At 46.3% G+C, this 17,850-nt stretch overlaps 1 protein-coding gene across 1 annotated transcript; it reads left to right on the forward strand.

The window, feature by feature from the left end:
• Positions 1–421: 421 nt before the first annotated feature.
• Positions 422–17,633, forward strand: SH2D2A (SH2 domain containing 2A). The gene is given in 10 exon segments (XM_044672496.1): positions 422–442; positions 444–468; positions 7,126–7,262; positions 8,117–8,301; positions 9,578–9,667; positions 9,938–10,106; positions 13,504–13,668; positions 14,592–14,861; positions 15,278–15,437; positions 17,170–17,633. Coding segments are annotated over 9 exon segments (1,218 nt in total). The 3' UTR covers positions 15,434–15,437; positions 17,170–17,633.
• The last annotated feature ends 217 nt before the right edge of the window (positions 17,634–17,850 follow it).

The raw sequence follows: 17,850 nt of genomic DNA on the forward strand, positions 1-17,850 counted from the left end.
CCCCAACACATCCACACACAGTCCCTCCCCGATTGCTGCCCCTCCCCCCCACATCTGCCACTCAGCACCCCTTTTCCTAATTATGTTTCAGGGCCTCCCCCAGATTCTCTTCTCCCCTTTGCCCTTTAGCCCTACCCAGATCGTCACCCCCTCACCCCTCCCACCTCGTATCTGTTTCCCCCCTCATCACCACGGTCCTCCATAGAGACCCCGCCCCCTCACTGGATTCCTAGCCCAGCCTCAGGTCCGGCTCCGCCTCCAACGTAGCAGCCGCCGGTTTGTAAACGGGCCTAACGGCCCCGCCCCCGCCCCCGCCAACGGCCCGCGCGTGCCCAGAGTGCAGGTGGGAGGGAACCCGAGGAGGGGGCGGGCCAGCGGGCCTCTAGGCCCAGACAGGAAGAGACCCTGAAAACCAATTAGGATGAGGGGCGGAGTCCCATGGTGACACGAAGGCGGGGATTGATAGAAGTAAGCCAATCAAAGGCGAGGAGCTGAGCCTTGGGGCATCGACCGAGGGAGGAACCAGATAGGGAAGACTAAAGACTGGGTGGCTAGGCGTGGATTTCGCCGTCTCTCTCCTAAGGACCTTCTCTGGTCCCGCGGAAAGTCAGACCCTCCGACCTTCCGCTAGGATTGTCAATTCGATAGCAATTCCTCCTTGAGTCAGCCTCAAGCTAGTCTTCTCCAGAAGAGAGGCGACGTAGAGTGCAGGGAGTAGTTAAAAAAAGTTGGCAGGTCCTGGTTTCGAGGCCCATCCCTGACGCTCAGATTCTTCTCCCCGTCACTCCATCTCTCGTTCCCCAAAGCATTTCTCTGAGATTCCACGTGATTTAGGAACTGCACTAGCGGTTGGGGGTGGGGTGCGGGAGAGTTCCTCAGAAGGGAGTTCCCTACCGTGACCAAAAATTAGAGGTCTAGACTGCCTGCACCGCCACCACCACCACCACCAAGTGTAGAAAGGAGGTTAGCGTAAAAGAGTGGAAAGAGCTTACATACCTGGTGGGGCATCTCAGAACCTGGTGGTGTTCCAGGCCGAACAGGTGTGAATTTGCTTTGCTTTGGTAAAGAATGTGGAAAAGGTTTATAGAAGAGTGGGAAGGGCTTATAAAGCCTTAAAATATATGTAAATAATAAATATAATGCCAGTACTTTTCGTATTTTCACCTATGGGGGAGATGGAGTCTCTGGAATGTAACTCCTGCCACAGGTGAGGAATCACTATAGTTCATGACAGATAGAAAGGCCAGGTAGTATGTTCGAAGGGAAAGTTAGAGGGTTAATGATAAGGCCACAAAGGACTTTGAGGAGTAATAGCAGGAAAAATGGTCCTCCACTAAAAAGGATGGGGTGTGTGTGTGTGTGTGTGTGTGTGTGTTTGTGTGTGTGTGTGTGGAGGGGAACAGGAGGTCCTGGGTTCAAATTTGGTCTCAGGCTCTTCCTACCTGTGTGACCCGAAGGAAGTCACTTAACCCTAATTGCCTAGCCCTTTCTTACACAGTATTGATTCTAAGACAGAAGGTAAGGATTAAAAATAAAATAAAAAATAAGACTCAGGGAGGGAGTGGGAAGGGGGGTCCTCAGGAAACTAGATTATGAAGGACTTTGAATGCTAACTAAAGATTTTGCATTTAATCCTGGAAATGGTTGGAAGCCACTGAAGTTTATTGAATGGGGATGGAGGTTGTTGTGGGGGGCTTGAAGTGAACCCCACAGGGTCCTGGAAGAGTACCTTTTTCAAGGATGCAAGACTCCAAAACTTAGCTTAAAAATAAAAAAAGAGAAATTTATTGATTTAGAAGGTAATGTTGAATCTGGCCAGGATAGGTGAAAGATTGCCTCCTAGATGGAACAGCAGAGATGGAAAGCTGTTCCCAGATGACATCATTTCTGACGTCTTTATATTCTTTAAAACAGTGAAGATGTGACTAGAGTGGTATGCACTGAGGCATGGGCAGGGGGGAGTTTTGCTTGAAGACATAGGAGGTGACCCTTATAGTTTAGAGGACAGATGGATGTCTGAGATACAACTTGATGATATTAAGGAGACGTGTGTGTGTGTGTGTGTGTGTGTGTGTGTGTGTGTGTGTGTCTGTGTCTGGTTCTGTGTCTGTGTCTGTGTCTGTGTCTGTGTCTGTGTCTGTCTGTGTGTCTCCATCTCAAATCTAAAGGATGATCCAAGGAGGATGATTCTCTCAGGGTCTTATAGGAGTTACGTTTTGGGTTGAGAGTCACAAGGATAGAAGAGAGCAAAGGAATTTCCCTGTTTAGTTTGCCTGAAACACTTCTATAGTTTTGGGGGTACAATGCCCATGCCAGGGGTGATATAATCTCATTTAATCATAGAATTTTAGGACTAAATTTAGTACTGACTTCATTTTATTGATAATAGCTCATATTTGTTAATAGTAACAGCTCATTAGTAATACCACTAGTACACCTGGGTTCTCAGGTTTGGGAGTTAGAGGATCAGAAACTCAGGGCTTGGAACAAAAGGGGAGAACTCTTAGGAATGGTGCTATTCTTTCTCTGAGCCTTTCCCTTCCAGTCCCTTTTTTCTCCAGGTCTATAAAGTCACATTTTCATCTTTCCTAAAAGGTGGCCCTTCCATTCAGGGGAATCCCTTTCCCTGGGCTTTAGCCCCCTCACAAATAAAATGAGGACTAGATCTCCAAGATCCTAGGTTCAGATTTCACATCTGGCACTTAACTAGCTTTGGGATCATGACAAGTTATTCAACCTCTCTAAGTCTAGGGCAACTCTCTAAAAGTTATAGATGAGTTTTTATCTGTGTTAGAGAGAGAAAGAGAATACCCCTTACCCTCCCACTAGAAATCACAGGTCCTTAACTTCTTAGCATGAGCTTGGTTCAATTTGGGGAAAAGGTACTTAGTCAGCTTTAAGATGTTCTGGGGTACAACCGGGTGTTGTGGGGTGTAATGCTGAACCCCTGGGTTCGGGAAGGATACCTTTTGCAAGAATGCAAGACTCGGAAACTTAGGTTAAAAGTAAAGAAAGATTGATTAGTAAGATAGGATTATTGGCCAGCAAGACAGCATGAGTGGAACAACCCTGGGGGTTGCTCCCAGAATGCTTCAGTTCAGGGGTTTTTATACCCTTTACAACAGTGAGTACATAAAGTTGTGTCACAGAATGGACATGACTCTAGAGTGCTAAGCACTTAGGTATTCGGTGGGGTATGGGGTCTGCCTGGAGACCCTCATGGTTTAGGGAACAGATGGATGCCTAAGATACAGTCTGATGGTATCAAGGTGTGGCCTGGAGGTGTATCTCTTTGTCCATCTCAAATTAAAGGAAGATCCAAGGATGATAGTAATCTCAAGGTCTTATAGATGCTATCAGATGTTCTTGGCTTAGAGCAGGGGTCAGCAACCTTTTTGGCCGTGAGAGCCATAAACGCCACATTTTTTAAAATGTAATTTTGTGAGAGCCATACAGTGTTCACAGTGCGCGCTCCTGTAACAGCGCCTGAAAAAAAATTTGACTTTATGGCTCCTGCAGAAAGGGCCATATCTGACCCTCAAAAGAGGCAGCTATGGCTCGAGAGCCATATGTTGCCGACCCCTGGCTTAGAGTCACAAGGACAGAAGGGAGCAAGGGAATACCCCTGTTTACAGTTTGCCTGAGTTAAGAGGTACAGTGTCCGTGCCATCTCTCTTCCATGCCCATGCCAAAGGCATCATAGAAACGAATGAAATGCTTTCCCTCCTCCTGATTTCCATGATTTCCTTCAAGCCCCGACTAAAATTTTTATAATATTATTCACTTACAAAAAATGAATAATATGTAAATATATTTGCATGATAATACATGTATAACCCAGATTGAATTGTTTGTCAGCTTTGGGAGGAAAGAGGGAAGAAGAGAGGGAGACGATATGGGTCATATAACTTCGGAAAATTTATGTGGAAATTTATTATTAAAATAAAAATTAATGAAATTGTCCAACCAGTAAAAGTCAGAGAGATTAAACGTCCTTCATTGTATGATATTTGACTTCCTACTTAAACTTTGAGATCCCAGTCATACAATTCCTTCTCCTAAAAAGCTTGGAAGGATCATTAAGAAAAACAGTTTGGAATATCATTGGGCTTCTCAAGAGAGGAGCTCTGGACAGTTTTTATGTAATTTTACTATGTTTAATAAATCATGTGGCTACATTAAACTCTGTCTTGCTTAAGTCTTATGGGTGTAGTAGCTAGTCAACCAAAACCAGAACATTTCTGAGATATGGGATGAGGGTGCAGCAAGACATACATTTCTATATTTAATAATCTCAAAGCATATTTCAATTGCAGGTTACTTTGAATCTTAACCAATTGGTATTTTCTTCTTGTCTAGCTGTCTGAAGTAGGGGTGTCTTGGGGTGGAGTAGGAAAAAGGCAAGAGCAGGTAAATGGTGCATATACAGTCTCTTCCTGGCAGTTGTCTTTAGTTTCGTGCCACCTACTGGTCAGAAATTATAAAGTATATTCCATGCCCAAATGGTAAAGGGACAGACACCCTATCTTTCTGCAAGTCTAAAAACAGAAGGACATGAGCTGGGTATGAACAGCCCCACAAGCATTACTTGGGACTTCTCCCAAGGACACAGACTACATCAGTGTCACACATAGCAGCCTTTTGAAGCAGGATCAAAGCATTTATTGATTTAGAAATGGAAGTGGGGCAGCTAGGTGGCAAGGTGGATAGTCTTTCTAGAGTCAAATTCATCTTGAGTTCAAATCTGGCCTCAGACACTTACTAGCTGTGTGATGAAAGAAGGAAAGAAAGAAAGAGAAGAGAGAGAGAGAGAGAGAGAAAGAAGGAAGGAAAGAGAGAGAAAGAAAGGCAAGAGTTTTGGAGGAGTCTTAAATCAGAATTAACTTTAATAGGAGCAAAACTGAATATCCTAATCCAATACCTGGCTTTCAGGACCTAGAGTCAGTACCCCAGTCCTCTATTTTATACCCTACCCAGTTCCCCAGGACCCCATGTATTCATCTCTGGTTTCAACACTATCTAAAGCCAATCCTCTTGACTTCCTTGTTTCACCATTGCCTCCCATCCCTCTCTATATGTCCACAGTGTGTCTATAATGATCCTGAGTATTGACCCCGCCCCCAAAGATTTCTTCCAGTGATCTCAAAGCACTTTACAGACGATTTAATTTATCTTAATAGCCCTATTCCGTTCTCAGTGAACAGAAGGATTGGAAAGACAATAGAAGGAAAAATCCTGGATGAGGTGGTAAGAGTGAAGAAGAAAAGGGAACCCTACACATCGAGAGGCATGGTGGTCGGACAATAGGAAGGTTTTCCTAAGAACCAAAATAGAAGCATTCTCTGCTTCAGCACATACACTTCAGCTTTTGAGGCTTCCGGGGGGAGGAACACTGCTTTCCATGACGTGGGTCCCAGGGCTTAGGCTGTGGGTGAGGCACCATTTCCTGCCCCTGGGTGGGAAGGTGGGGGAAGCAGGGGAGCTGAATAGCACACACAACCCTACACCTGCTCTGGGGTGGGAGTAGGAGGAGTCTCAATCTCCCAAATCCCTTCCATGGAGACACCCACCGATCAGATGCCTCCCCAAGGTAAGAGCCAGGTTTAGGGTTTCCCTGCCTCCTATCTATCATCCCTCCTTTCTCCCTCAACCTGAAATATCTTCATCCTCTAGCTTCATCTACAACAGCCTCCAGCCACCCTGGATGTGAGGTGAAGGGGTCCCTTCTTTCTGAGCAAGAAACAGGAAGGAAAGAGTATGGGCTGGATGGCAGGATACCTGGGTCCCTTTCCTTATGAGTCTTCTCTCTCTCTTTCTGGTCTTCCATTGCTCCTTCTACTTCTAGTCTTTCTTCTATTTCTTTCTTTTCCTTTGAAATACTTAGAGAAAAGGAGAGGTTGGGCAGGGAACATAAATACAGAATCATAGGGACTCAGGATTTTTGAGCTGAAAAGGACTTTAGGAATCATCTAGTACAGACAAAAATTTAGGGCCATGTATGAGGAAGCCAAGGGTATGCTGGTAAACATAACCAGTCCTCAGGGTAGGTTGAGAGGAGAAATGCAGGCAAAACATACTTTTAATTTTAATCTGCCTCATTGATGTTTTTTCCATTATTTTCTTGATTCTAGACCATTAACAATACATCAAACTCTAATTCATAGTATTTGCAGATTTCCAATGTGTAAATGCTCAAACTTAAAATTTAACAGCCAGTGCTCAGAGAGCCCATGTGAGCTGGTTCCAGCAGACCCTAGGAAGTAACTTACCCATGGTCACACAGATTAAATATGGAACCTGGTCGAAACTTGAACCCAAATCATAGGAAGGGGACTGGACAGAAGCTTGAGGATGGAGGATGGGGAGAAAACATTCTGAAATTGTCAAAGACAGAGGCAAAAGTAATCTGTAAGAATTGTATTAGAGGGACAGTAAGGTGGCTCAGTGGATAGAGCACCAGGCCTGGAATCACTTAGATGTGGTTCAAGTCTGACTTCATTGTCATTGTGTGACTCTGGGCAAATCATTTAATCCTGTTTTCCTAGTCCTTAGCCTCCTGTCTTAGAGTTGTTACCAAGACAGAAAATAAAGAGTTAAAAAAAAAAAAAAAAGCAAGAGCTTAAAAAAAAAAAGTGAATTAGAATCCAGATGTCCTGCTTCTCAGACAATTTGATTCCAGACCCTTCAGACTAACAGGGTCTGTTAGAGAAAAAAATCATACTGCTCTTTCCACTATCTAGTCTTCACCACGCTAGACTAAAAAGATATCTCTCTTCCATCATCTTTTCTTCCCCATTCACTGGGAAGGTTTTCTTATGGTCTAATCATTCCCTCTTTGTATATCAACTGTCTCTCATATTGTCTTCTAAACCTTCTTCCTTGTTTCGGCATTCCTCAGTCTCAGTCTCACCTCCTAGGAAGTACTTCCTGCTACCATCATTTCTCCCCTGACCCTCACCAACATTCTCCATCACTCTTGTCATGGTATCAGTCTATTTCTCTCATCCCTGGGTGATTTGGGAAAGGGGGCTAGTCGTTGAGAGAAAGCAAAACAGGATTACTACTGCATCCAGTCCTCTCCTTTAGAGGAGAGATCCCAGCCCACAACTCTGTTTGGACCTGCAGGGGAATGGAAAGAAGCTGCCCCAACCTTCAGCACTTTTCAGCCGAAACATCTAACACGGAAGAGCAGAAAAAAGATGGCACTGCCTAATCTGCCTCTGGCATCAAAAGATGAAGGGGTCCCATCCAATCACACCAAGGTGAGTGGAGAGAGAGAAAGAGAGAGAGAGAGAGAGAGAGAGAGAGAGAGAGAGAGAGAGAGAGAGAGAGAGAGAAACCAAGAACACCTGAGTCCAAATCCTTTACTTCTCATCTACCTCCAACCCTATGAATACTAGGCCTATTAGGGGGCTTGGAGATCAGATTGGAACTTCAATGAGATTTCCTCAAAGAAATGGATGTGAAAAGGTAAAAGGAGAGCAGAAGAATGGGCACCTGAAATGGTACCAAGAGAGCCAAGAGAGGGCAGGACCAATTATCCCCCCTCATCATCACTGCCCCTCTGGAACTCTTAATTATGGCTTCCTAGGATTTAGAATTGGAAGGGAGCTTAGAAATCATTTGGTCTGACCTCTTCAGTTTACTGATGCAGAAATTGAGGCTCAGAAAGGTTTTAACTGGCATGAGATCATGAAGGTAGAAAAAGAGCCAAGATTCAGACCCAGATCTTCCTACTCTGTGCTTCTTCTATGATGCCACACCATCTGGACTGGGCTTCTAAACCCAGTTCCCATGACTCTTCTCTAGTCCATTCTGCAATGATTTTTCTGATGCTTCCAGAGATAATTGGTCTATGGTTTAGCCCAACTCCAAAAAGCTTTCTTGCTCTCTATCTTCCACCTCTCTAAGCCAGTAGAGCCATATGGCTCAGAGGAAGGTGGAAGATGATTCTGATTGGTTTCTAGGAAAGCTATAACAAAAGTGATTTATTAGAAAGCTGAGAGGGTTTAGTTAGCAGGAAGAACTATAACATATACCAGAATGTGCTCTGGAGATGGAATCCAGTCCCTCTGGTTGTAGTATCTACTCACAATCCAAATTTTCTCCTATCCAGATGTCTCTCCAAGGCCAGGGAGCTGTGTCTACTCCAGACCACACGAGCAAGGCTGAAGAAGTGCCTGGGCTGGGGGGACCCTCCCTTCAGGCTGAGACCAGAGCCTGGTTTCAGAGAACTCAGGCACCCTGGTTCTTGGATCATGGGGAAGCCCCAGTCTGGTTCCATGGCTTTATCACTAGACGGTAAGGAGGGCCAGAGGGATAAAACCCAATTTAGATCTCAGTTCTGCCTCTCTTGGTCATCCCCCTGGCCTCAAGACCTTACACTATGTAACCATTTCTAGTTCTCTTTCCTTTCCCCAATATACCTGTGTCATCCCCTGCCTCCATTTTCTCTGTTTCACTTCTGGACCTTTGGTTATCTCTAATTCTCCATTATATTTGTAACCCTTTCGTTTCTATATCTGCCTGTTATTTCCCTCTGTCTTTCTCTACTTTTTCACTCTGAGTATATCTCTCCAATATGACAGACCTACTTTGCTTTTTATAGACAAACCTCCCTCTAAAATACCAGCCCTCAATCCTCTTGTCATCTTCCTTAGCTGATGGGAGTCAGACAGGAGAGCTCGAAGTCAGAAAGCAGGAGGGAGCTTTCCTTACTTTCTTTCCAAGTTCATCTTACTATTGAGCCCTTTTCAAGGCTGCTTCCCTCCTTTGGGGTCCACTTGCCACCCAGCTGTCACCTGTAGCACCAAGAAGCAGCCCCCACTCTCCAGGAAGGTAAACCATCTTGTCAAACAGGCTAAACCAGGTCAAGGGTAATGGATTGGCCATTGGAGAGTTAGGGGGATGTCTACTACCACAAGCATGTGAAGACTCCTCAGTGGAATGGGTAGATAAGAACAATTTGTTCCAATGGCCCTAAAGGCGGCTGAAGCAAGTGCTGTGGCAGCTCTTAGAACTTGCTTAGACATGGAAGGAACCAGAGTCATCCACTGCTATGGTCTGTCCTGTCTTTGACTTTGGTCTTGCCCCTGGACTTGGATGACCTTCGAAGAGAGAGTGAGGCCAAGGACGTTATGCAACTCTGCCTCACTTAAATCCGATTTATGCACTAGTCAAAAGACATCACCAGCGATGTCCTTTTGGAGTATGGAGTATGACAACCAACCAGAATTACCTACTTCCCACTCCCTAGCTCAATCGTTAATGCCTCCACCTCTGAAAGGGCTGACAGGCCCGAAGCCCTCCAGGAACTTCGGAAGAGACTCATTTATTCCACTTATTCAGCTACCTCCCCCTTCTTCCCCGCTTTCTGGGGTTTCCTGCCTATTTCAGCATCTGGCTAGGGAGGGGACTCGCATCCTGCCTCCTGAGCCGCAGACGGGGTAGGGAGAACCAGGCTGGGGAGAATGAATGGTGTAGGGAGGAGGAGACCCGAAGTCTAGTGGGACCATGGCATGGCGGGATCCAGTCATCCGGGAGTTCGAACCGTGTTCCTTCCCTCTCAAACCTGCAGGGAGGCCGAGAGATTGCTGGAAAACAAGCCCCCGGGCTGCTACTTGGTGCGGTTTAGCGAGAGCGCGGTAGCCTTTGTGCTGACTTACAGGTGAGAAGAGGTGGGGCTCCTCGACTCTCGCGAGGTGGTCGGGACTTCGCTTTGATTGACAGTTGGGTAGTTTATGCAGGTTTATGGGGTTTCCCGCTGATTGGCAGGTGAAGGAGGGGCTTCCCTTCCACCCTCTGGGGATGAAGGGGAAATAGAATTTTTTCCTCGCGGAAGCATATCTAGGAAAAGGCAAAGTGATGAGAACAGGGAAAAGGGCCAGCAAGGGTGGCCCGACCAGCGCTCATCACTCTGAACTGCTCTTTCCCGCAGGAGCCACAGCTGCTACCGCCACTTCCTCCTGGCCCAGCTGCAGGATGGGCGTCACGTGGTGCTGGGCGAGGACAGTGCCCACGAGCGGCTCCCGGACCTGCTGCGTCACTACACGCTCCGTCCGCTCAGCCCCTATGGGGAGCACCTCACTCAGCCCTGTGTCCGCCAGGTATCTCCCTCGCATCCGGGCCCCGGTTCACCTTTGGGGTGCCTTCGCTAGACCCCTCACACAGGCCGGAAAACCTGCCCTTAGCACGTACTAGCAGCGTGACCCTGGGCAAGTCACTTCAACTCAGCTGCAAAGTGGGAACAACAACAGCACCTATCTGCCAGGGCAGTGAGAATCAAGAAAGAGGATATTTGTTTAAAAAAAAAAAAAAGATTCTTGGCACAAAAGCTTGAGTCCTCCTTCCAAATAATTATAATAGCAAGCAAGTCTTGCAGAGCACTTTACAAACATAGCCTCATTTTATCTTCATCACAATTCCCGGAGGTAGCTGCTTTTTATCCTCATTTTGCAGATGAGGAAACTGAGGTAACTTACTCGATCATACAGCTAGTGAGTGCCTGAGGCTGAATTTGAACTCGAGTCTTCTCCACTCTAAGTCTATTATCCTCTGTGACAATTAGCTGCCTATATGAGGTTAGAGCTGGAAGAGAGGTGGATAACAGCTAATCTGCTGCCCATTAGCTCTATGGTCAGGGTTCTTAAACTGGGATGGTATGCTTGAATTTGCTTACTAAGTCTGCCCACAAGGGCTTGCAGCGTGTTCACAAGGCTCTAGACTAGAAGGATGGGCCAAGCCTAGAAAGATGAAACCCAATAGGGCTAATATAAAACCTTATCCTTAGAAAATCTGCCCCAAATGGAAGATGCTCAGCTAGGTAACTGCCTATGAAAAAAGATGAGAGATTTTTAGGGGACATCAAACTTATGTCATCACATGGCAATACCCCTCCCCTTTAAAAAAACCGAATTACATTTTAAGCTGCATTAAGAGAACACAGAGAGGGGGCACCCAGGTTGCACAGTGGATAGAGAGCTAGGCCTGGAGAAGGGAAGTCCTGGGTTCAAATGTGACTTCAAATGCTTCCTAGCTGTGACCATAGTTGAGGTGCTTCACCCTGATTGCTCTTCTGCCTTAGAAACGATCATTGTAAGACAGAAGGTAAGAAAGAGGGCAGAAAGTAAAGAGGATGATATTCCTGCCCTCTTCTGTCCTGGTGAAACTATACTGGATTGATGAGTTCAGTTAAGGACATTGTAAAGGACAGTCTCAAACTGCTGAGTGTTTAGAGCCAGGAAACCAGGATGGTGAAGGAACTAACTAGAGACCGTGTCATTGGAGGATTAATTGGGGGAAAAAATAGGGAATTTTAATTTGGAAAAGAGATTTGGGCAGGGGAGGATGGGACATGACAGTCCTCTTTGAGTATCTGAAGGGCTATCTTACAAAGGAATCGGGGAGGCTTGCTCTGCTTGGCCCCAGAGGGCAGAGCCAGGAATAATGGGTGGAAACTGCTGAGGCAGATTTAGATTTGATGCAAGGGAAAACTTCCTAACCATTAGAGCCATTCAAAAGTGAAATGGGCTGACTTGGGACATTGTTATTTTCCCATCATTGAAGATCTTCCTATAGAGTCTGGATGGAGACCTAAGTGACCTCTGAAGTCCTTTTCCAACCTGTAGAGACTTTATTATACTTTCATCTGGCCCCCTTGTTTAACAGACTAGGAAACTGAGGCCCATAGAGAAGTGTTGGAACTCACTCAAGATCACCTAACAAGCCAGGCCTAGAGCCACGGTCTGAATCTAGTTCTCTATTCACTGCATAGCTGCCTCTACTCTGAAATCAGTTTGTAATATAGTATTTAGCACTTTAAGATTGCAAAACTCTTGACAATTTTTTTAGCTTCTCAGCAACCCTGAGAGGTCCTATTAGTATCCCCATTTTTAGATGAGGAAACCGAGGCAGAAAGAGGCAAGGTGACTTGCTAGATCACTTCATTTTAAAAGAATGAAGTAGAAACATTGAAGATTAGAATTGAGGTCCTGAGGAAATAGAAACTGGAGAGATTTCTTCTAGTCCTGTGCTAAAGGGGTCTCTGGTTCTTTCTGACTAAACATGAAGTTGCAAGAATAGAGGTCTTTTCTTTTGAAAGTTCTTCCTGGTTCTAGGGCTAAGTCTCCTCATTGAAATATCAAAAACAGGTAGCAATAAAGTTTTTTTTTATTTTTAAAAAGAGAGAGAGAGAGAGTCTGGAAGGGAAAGAGACAGAGAAACTAGGGCGACAGTGAAAGAGGGAAGCTAAAGAGACATTGAAAGACAGAGAGAAAGACTGGGGAGACAGAAGGAGAAGAGAGACAGAGGGAGATTGGAAGGGAGAGAGGCAGAGACAGACTGGGGGAACGGACAAAGAAAGAAAAAACAGTGAAAGGAGACAAGAGAGGAGAGAAAAAAGGCACTAAGAGTGATGAGAAGTAAGGAGCTGGGGTCTTCACAAACATAAAAGGATTCTTGAAAGAGGGCTCTGGAGAGGTCTTAGGTTTTTAAGAGGATAGAACAATAGGAGTGAGCTGTCATACACAGGAAACTTCTTGCTGTCAGAAGCATTTTTACAAAAAAAAAAAAAAAAAAAAAACACCACCACCACAAGACTGGGTGGCCGTGGGAAGGTTTGGAGTGTCTATATCTGGAGAGCTTCCAAAAGAGAGTAAATATTCATCTGCCTTAGATGGCGGAGTCTGTGGCTGTGGAGACTTTGTTCTAGTGAGGATCACCGTTCTATAGGGGGAAAAATCAATCAAGAATGATACAAGTTAAAAGCATTTTGACTTGGGTTGTTTTTTTAAAGAGGAAAATAAGATGTTCCATTTGCTTATCTTTTCAACTAAGAATAAAGAACATAGAATTCTATTAAACAAATATGATAAATAATAAAGATATATTTTAGTTCTACATATGGCCAGCTAAAGTAGGAGGAAGTGGGGAGGAGGAAGGAAAGCAAGAGGAACAAGAGGGAGGGTAGAGGAAGGTAGAGAGTAAGATGCACCCAGAGGCATCCATAGACCCTACCTAGTACCCCTGAATTCTTCTGAGATGACCCCCAATTTAACCTGTATGTATTTTGTTCATATATAGTTATTTGCATGTTGTCTCCCCCCCCCCCCCATTAGATCCTGAGCTCACTGAGGGCAGACACTCGTGTTTGCCTTTCTTTGCATCCCCAGGGCTTAGCATAGTACCTGGCATAGTAGGACCTTAATAAGTGCTTGACTTTCTTGACAGAGCCTAGAGAGGTACAGGAACAAACACTGAGACGGAAAGATCCAGAGAAATCCACACACATAGGCCTCTATTCTTTAGGCCTGGTATTCAGCCAAAGGCTTTCCCCAAGGACCTGAGAAGTCTAGGGAGTCTACTCTGATGACTTATTGCTTTCCTCCTTCCTCTCCATCTATCCAGCGGTTCCAGATTCTCTCTTGTCTTCTGATCTGCCTGATCATGTGGGTGGCTGGGTGATTACGTTCTTCAGACACTGAGCTTTGTCTCCTTTTTCCACAGACCCCTGCTCCAGCTGGTATCTCCATGCAGACAGAACACTCGGAATCCAGAATCGAGGACAGAAATGGTGCTGCCCAGTATAGCCCAGTCCACAAACAAGAACAAGCCCTAGGTCCTGTGAGCAAGAACAATTCTGAGCCTAGGGAGCCAGAGGAGGTATTAGAAGTGGGTGAGGTGACCTTGGAGCCCTGATTGTCTCTAGCCCTTGGTACTCTTCCATCGTAGAATTAAGACAGAAGATAAGGATTAAAATAAAAAGGGAGTGGGGCCATTAGATAAATCTGTTCCTGTCTCCCCCTCCAACCTTCATCAACTTCCTAGGTAATGGGAGGTGGTAAAAGAGCTAATGGGAAAGATGTCAATATGGATATTAGGGAGGCAGAGGCAGAGGAAGGGACCAAGAGCAAAGAGGTAGAGGCAGAGGAAGGGACGAGAGCAAGGAGGCAGAGGCAGAGGAAGGGATGAGAGCAAGGAGGCAGAGGCAGAGGAAGGGATGAGAGCAAAGAGGTAGAGGCAGAGGAAGGGATGAGAGCAAGGAGGCAGAGGCAGAGGAAGGGACCAAGAGCAAAGAGGTAAAGGCAGAGGAAGGGATGAGAGCAAGGAGGCAGAGGCAGAGGAAGGGATGAGAGCAAAGAGGTAGAGGCAGAGGAAGGGATGAGAGCAAGGAGGCAGAGGCAGAGGAAGGGACCAAGAGCAAAGAGGTAGAGGCAGAGGAAGGGATCAGAGCAAGAGGTGCCGAGGTGAGGAGTTCAGAGACAGCCCTAGAGTGGGGCCAGAAGCTGGGAGAGGAAGGTCCCTGAAGGAAAAGGCCCCCAGCAGGAATCTCAGAGGAAAGAGAGTTAGAGGGAAAGAAGGATCTGGGTGTGGGGGGCTTTGGGAGACAGGGAGTTCTTGGTGGTGAGGAGAGGTTGATGGCTTCAGCTAGAGGGGGACAGAAAGATGAACTTGGGCTCCAGGCCAGGAATAAGAGGCCACTCTGGCTTTTAACTCATTCTACCTTAGATTCTCCCAAGATCCCACTCGTTTCTTTTAGCTCTGTGGTTCGGGCATGGGAAGGGTTGAGCTTACCGTCTCCTTTCCTTCCTCAGCTCCCCAAGCCCAAGCCCCCTGTTCCAGCCAAGCCCCAAATACGCCCCGAGCTCTACTCTATCCCAGCCCCAAAGGCTCCTCGCCCGGCTCCGCGCCCTGTGCCCTCTCACCCCATCTACCAAGAGCCAGAGGAGCCCATTGCCTTCTATGCCATGGGCAGAGGCAACAAGAGGGATGGCCTTGCCAACGTCTACTCAGAGGTTGCTCCATTGCCCCTCCAGCACCGCTTCCTTCACAAATGCCAGTCTCGGCCCACCAGGGTGTCCCAGGTAGGTAGGACGGCAAGGCTGAGGACTGGAGAGGGAGGGAAGGAAGAGCTAGGTATCAAGGACCCAGAATAATTACAGAATGCTTTTCCCATAGCAACTCTGTAAAGTATAGAATAAAAGCATTTCTTCCTGTTTTATAAATGGGGATATTGAATCTCAAGGTTAAATGACTTGCCCAAAGTGACACAGCTTATGCCAGTCAAGACATAAGTCCTTGTTTAATGATTCCAAAACCGGCAATCATCCCACTGTTATCCAAGTGTTTCCCAGGGAAGGGAGAAGACAATGGAGGGTCTCTGAGTTCCAGACATAGCTCAGGAAAAAAAAATCTCCATTTACTTAGGCCAGTTAAGGTCACAGAAGGAAGGAAGGGGTGATGGGTGACACAATCCTGATGTTCTAATTCTTCTTCTAAGACTCTAGATCCAGCAAACCCTGTCACTGGACAAGGCACTACTCCCTCTCCCCGGCACCCACCTTCCCAGGGACACACTTTCCCACGTAACCTTTCTCGGCAGATCCCCCAGGACCGGGGGCAGGTGCAGCTCCTTCTGGGTCCTAATAAACATTGACTGGGTGAGTCCAGGTTTGGAAGACTGGGGTTAAGAGTACATGCATTTGTCCAGTTGGTTCGGTCTTCTCACAGAATGAGAGAGAGAAGTACACAGCCTATTGAAAGTGGGTGCACACACAAGTATCTGTAGGGGCACAGTGGCTTGCAGAATGGGATCCAAGTGGGGTAGAAACACAGAATTAAATAATCAATCAAGGGGGCAGCTAGGTAGCACCTAGGTTTAGATTTGACCTCAAATACTTCCTAGCTGTGTGACCCTGGGTAAGTCACTTAACCCCCATTGCTGACCCTTACCACTCTTCTGCTTTGGAACCAATGCATGGTATTGATTCTAAGACAGGAAAGTTTAAAGAAAAAAAATCCATCAATAAGAATATATTAAATATCTAATACGTGCCAGACTCTGGAGATGTGTCCATAAATTAGACAGAGCCTCCCCTTAAGGAAGTTTCATTCCATCAGGGAGGTGCATTGTCACAGATACAAAAAGGTAGGATAAATACAAAAACAAATTAACGATGATTTGGAAGGGGAGGGAGGGCATGAAAGACTAAGGAGAGGCTTCTTGGAGGAGGCAGCGGTTGAGCTAACCCTCGAAGGGGACTAGGGGTACCCCAAGGCAGCAGTGAGGAGTGCAGTTTAACTGGTATAAAGGCACAGAGATGGGAGTGGAATCTCATGCAGCAGTGACAACATGCAGAGTGGGTACGAGACTGCTGTACATTCAGCCTGGAAAGAAAGGCCGGTGCCAAATCATGAAGGACTTTCTGTCAGCCTCTTCTCTGCTTTAGGAATACCAATTTGGCAGCTGTATAGAGGACAGACTAGAAAGAGGAGAGGCTGGAGGCAGAGAAAGTAGTTAGGCGGCTATTCTGTGAGTAAATTTGGGGATGGAATGAGGATTTGGGTTAGAGTCGTCGCGGTGGGAAACGGGCATGAACTACAAGATGGAACTGATAAGATTTAGCAACTGATTGGTTGTGAGGGGTGAGAATAAGGAGTTGAACATGTATCCTGGGTTCTAATCCCGGAGACAGGACAATGGTGGTGCTCTCAACAGAAAGGAGAAAGTTAGGAGGAAAGGTGGATTTAGGGTTCTGCTTTGGTTGGGTTGAGTTTGAGATGCCTGTAGGTAATACATGGTTCAGTGAAGGCTCTAATTCTGCCCTCTCCCTGGTCACTAGAAATGGAAGACTAGTGGTCCTCTGGTCTGGAGAGAGATATAGGCCCAATATGTAGATTTAGGAGTCACCTGTATCATGTTGAATCCACGGGAGCTAAATCACCAAGAGAAAGAACATAGAGGAGAGGGACTAGGTACAAGCCCTGGGACAAACCTCTGCAGAGGGGTCCTGCAAAGGTCTTGGCTTGACCAGGATTGATTTGACAGGCTGGAAGAGAACTGTGACCCAGCAATATCAAGAAAACCCAGGGAATATCGATAATCTAGAAAGAGGGAGTGGCCGAGTGTCAGACACTGGCCAAGGATGAGGATTGAGAAAGGGAGCGCTGCTGGCCTTTCAGGATACATTTCTGTTCAGCAGTGAGATGGGAACAGAAGGGGAGAAAGTGGAAGCCACTGCCTTGGACAGCTTTTTCTAAGGAGTTTGTCTGGGAAAGGAGGTGAAGTCTGGGATGGGATGACAGCTTAATGGGATGGGTCGATTATATCTGAAGGAGAACGAGTCAGGAGACCCGAGGGCTACGCTCTGCTTCACTGGCTTCTCTCCATAGAAAAGTCAAGCTTTTTGGATTGGAGATCTCATCCGAGTGCAGCCTCGATCCTCTGTTGCACCATATAGCTACTTTCTTCTCTGCCTGGTTTATCATCAGTCTTCATCATCTCCATCCCAGATTCCAAGCCTTAAAATCCAAATCTATATTCAAAGCCTCTCCTCCCCTAAGAGGAAGGCTGGAGGGCTCAGAGCTGAGAGATCTGGGATCCCTCTGCCACCCTCTACCCACCTCCACCCAGCTCTCTCTGGAAAGGACAAGAGCCAAAGCCATACGAACAAGTGCTCTGAAATCCTCTGAGGTGTCCTGGTTTCTCTTCCTGAAGCCCAGCTTCCTTGGCCCCAAAGCCTCTGTGTCTGGGCCTCAGTCCAATGCTGCTGTTTTCCAAAGGAATGGTTTAATGTGAACAGATGCTGAGGTGTTGTTTGTTGGTTCTTGTCTGGCTAATAAATCATCACTGAACACTTCCCCTCTCAGAAATTCAAGTTCTATAAGCCCCGTCCCATCACCATCCCTCCCTCTCATGTGCACATAAATGTATTCCTCAGTTAAATGTAAAAGCAAGCTACTGTCCAGGCCTTGAGGGTGGACACAGGTGGAGAATATAACAAGAGATAACTAGGATTTGGGGAGGAATGTTGGAATTACAGAGTTGGAAGGCACCTCAGGCAGGCGGCTAGA

This window comes from Gracilinanus agilis, chromosome 4 (assembly GCF_016433145.1).
Source record: "Gracilinanus agilis isolate LMUSP501 chromosome 4, AgileGrace, whole genome shotgun sequence".
NCBI classification, from domain to species: Eukaryota; Metazoa; Chordata; class Mammalia; order Didelphimorphia; family Didelphidae; genus Gracilinanus; species Gracilinanus agilis.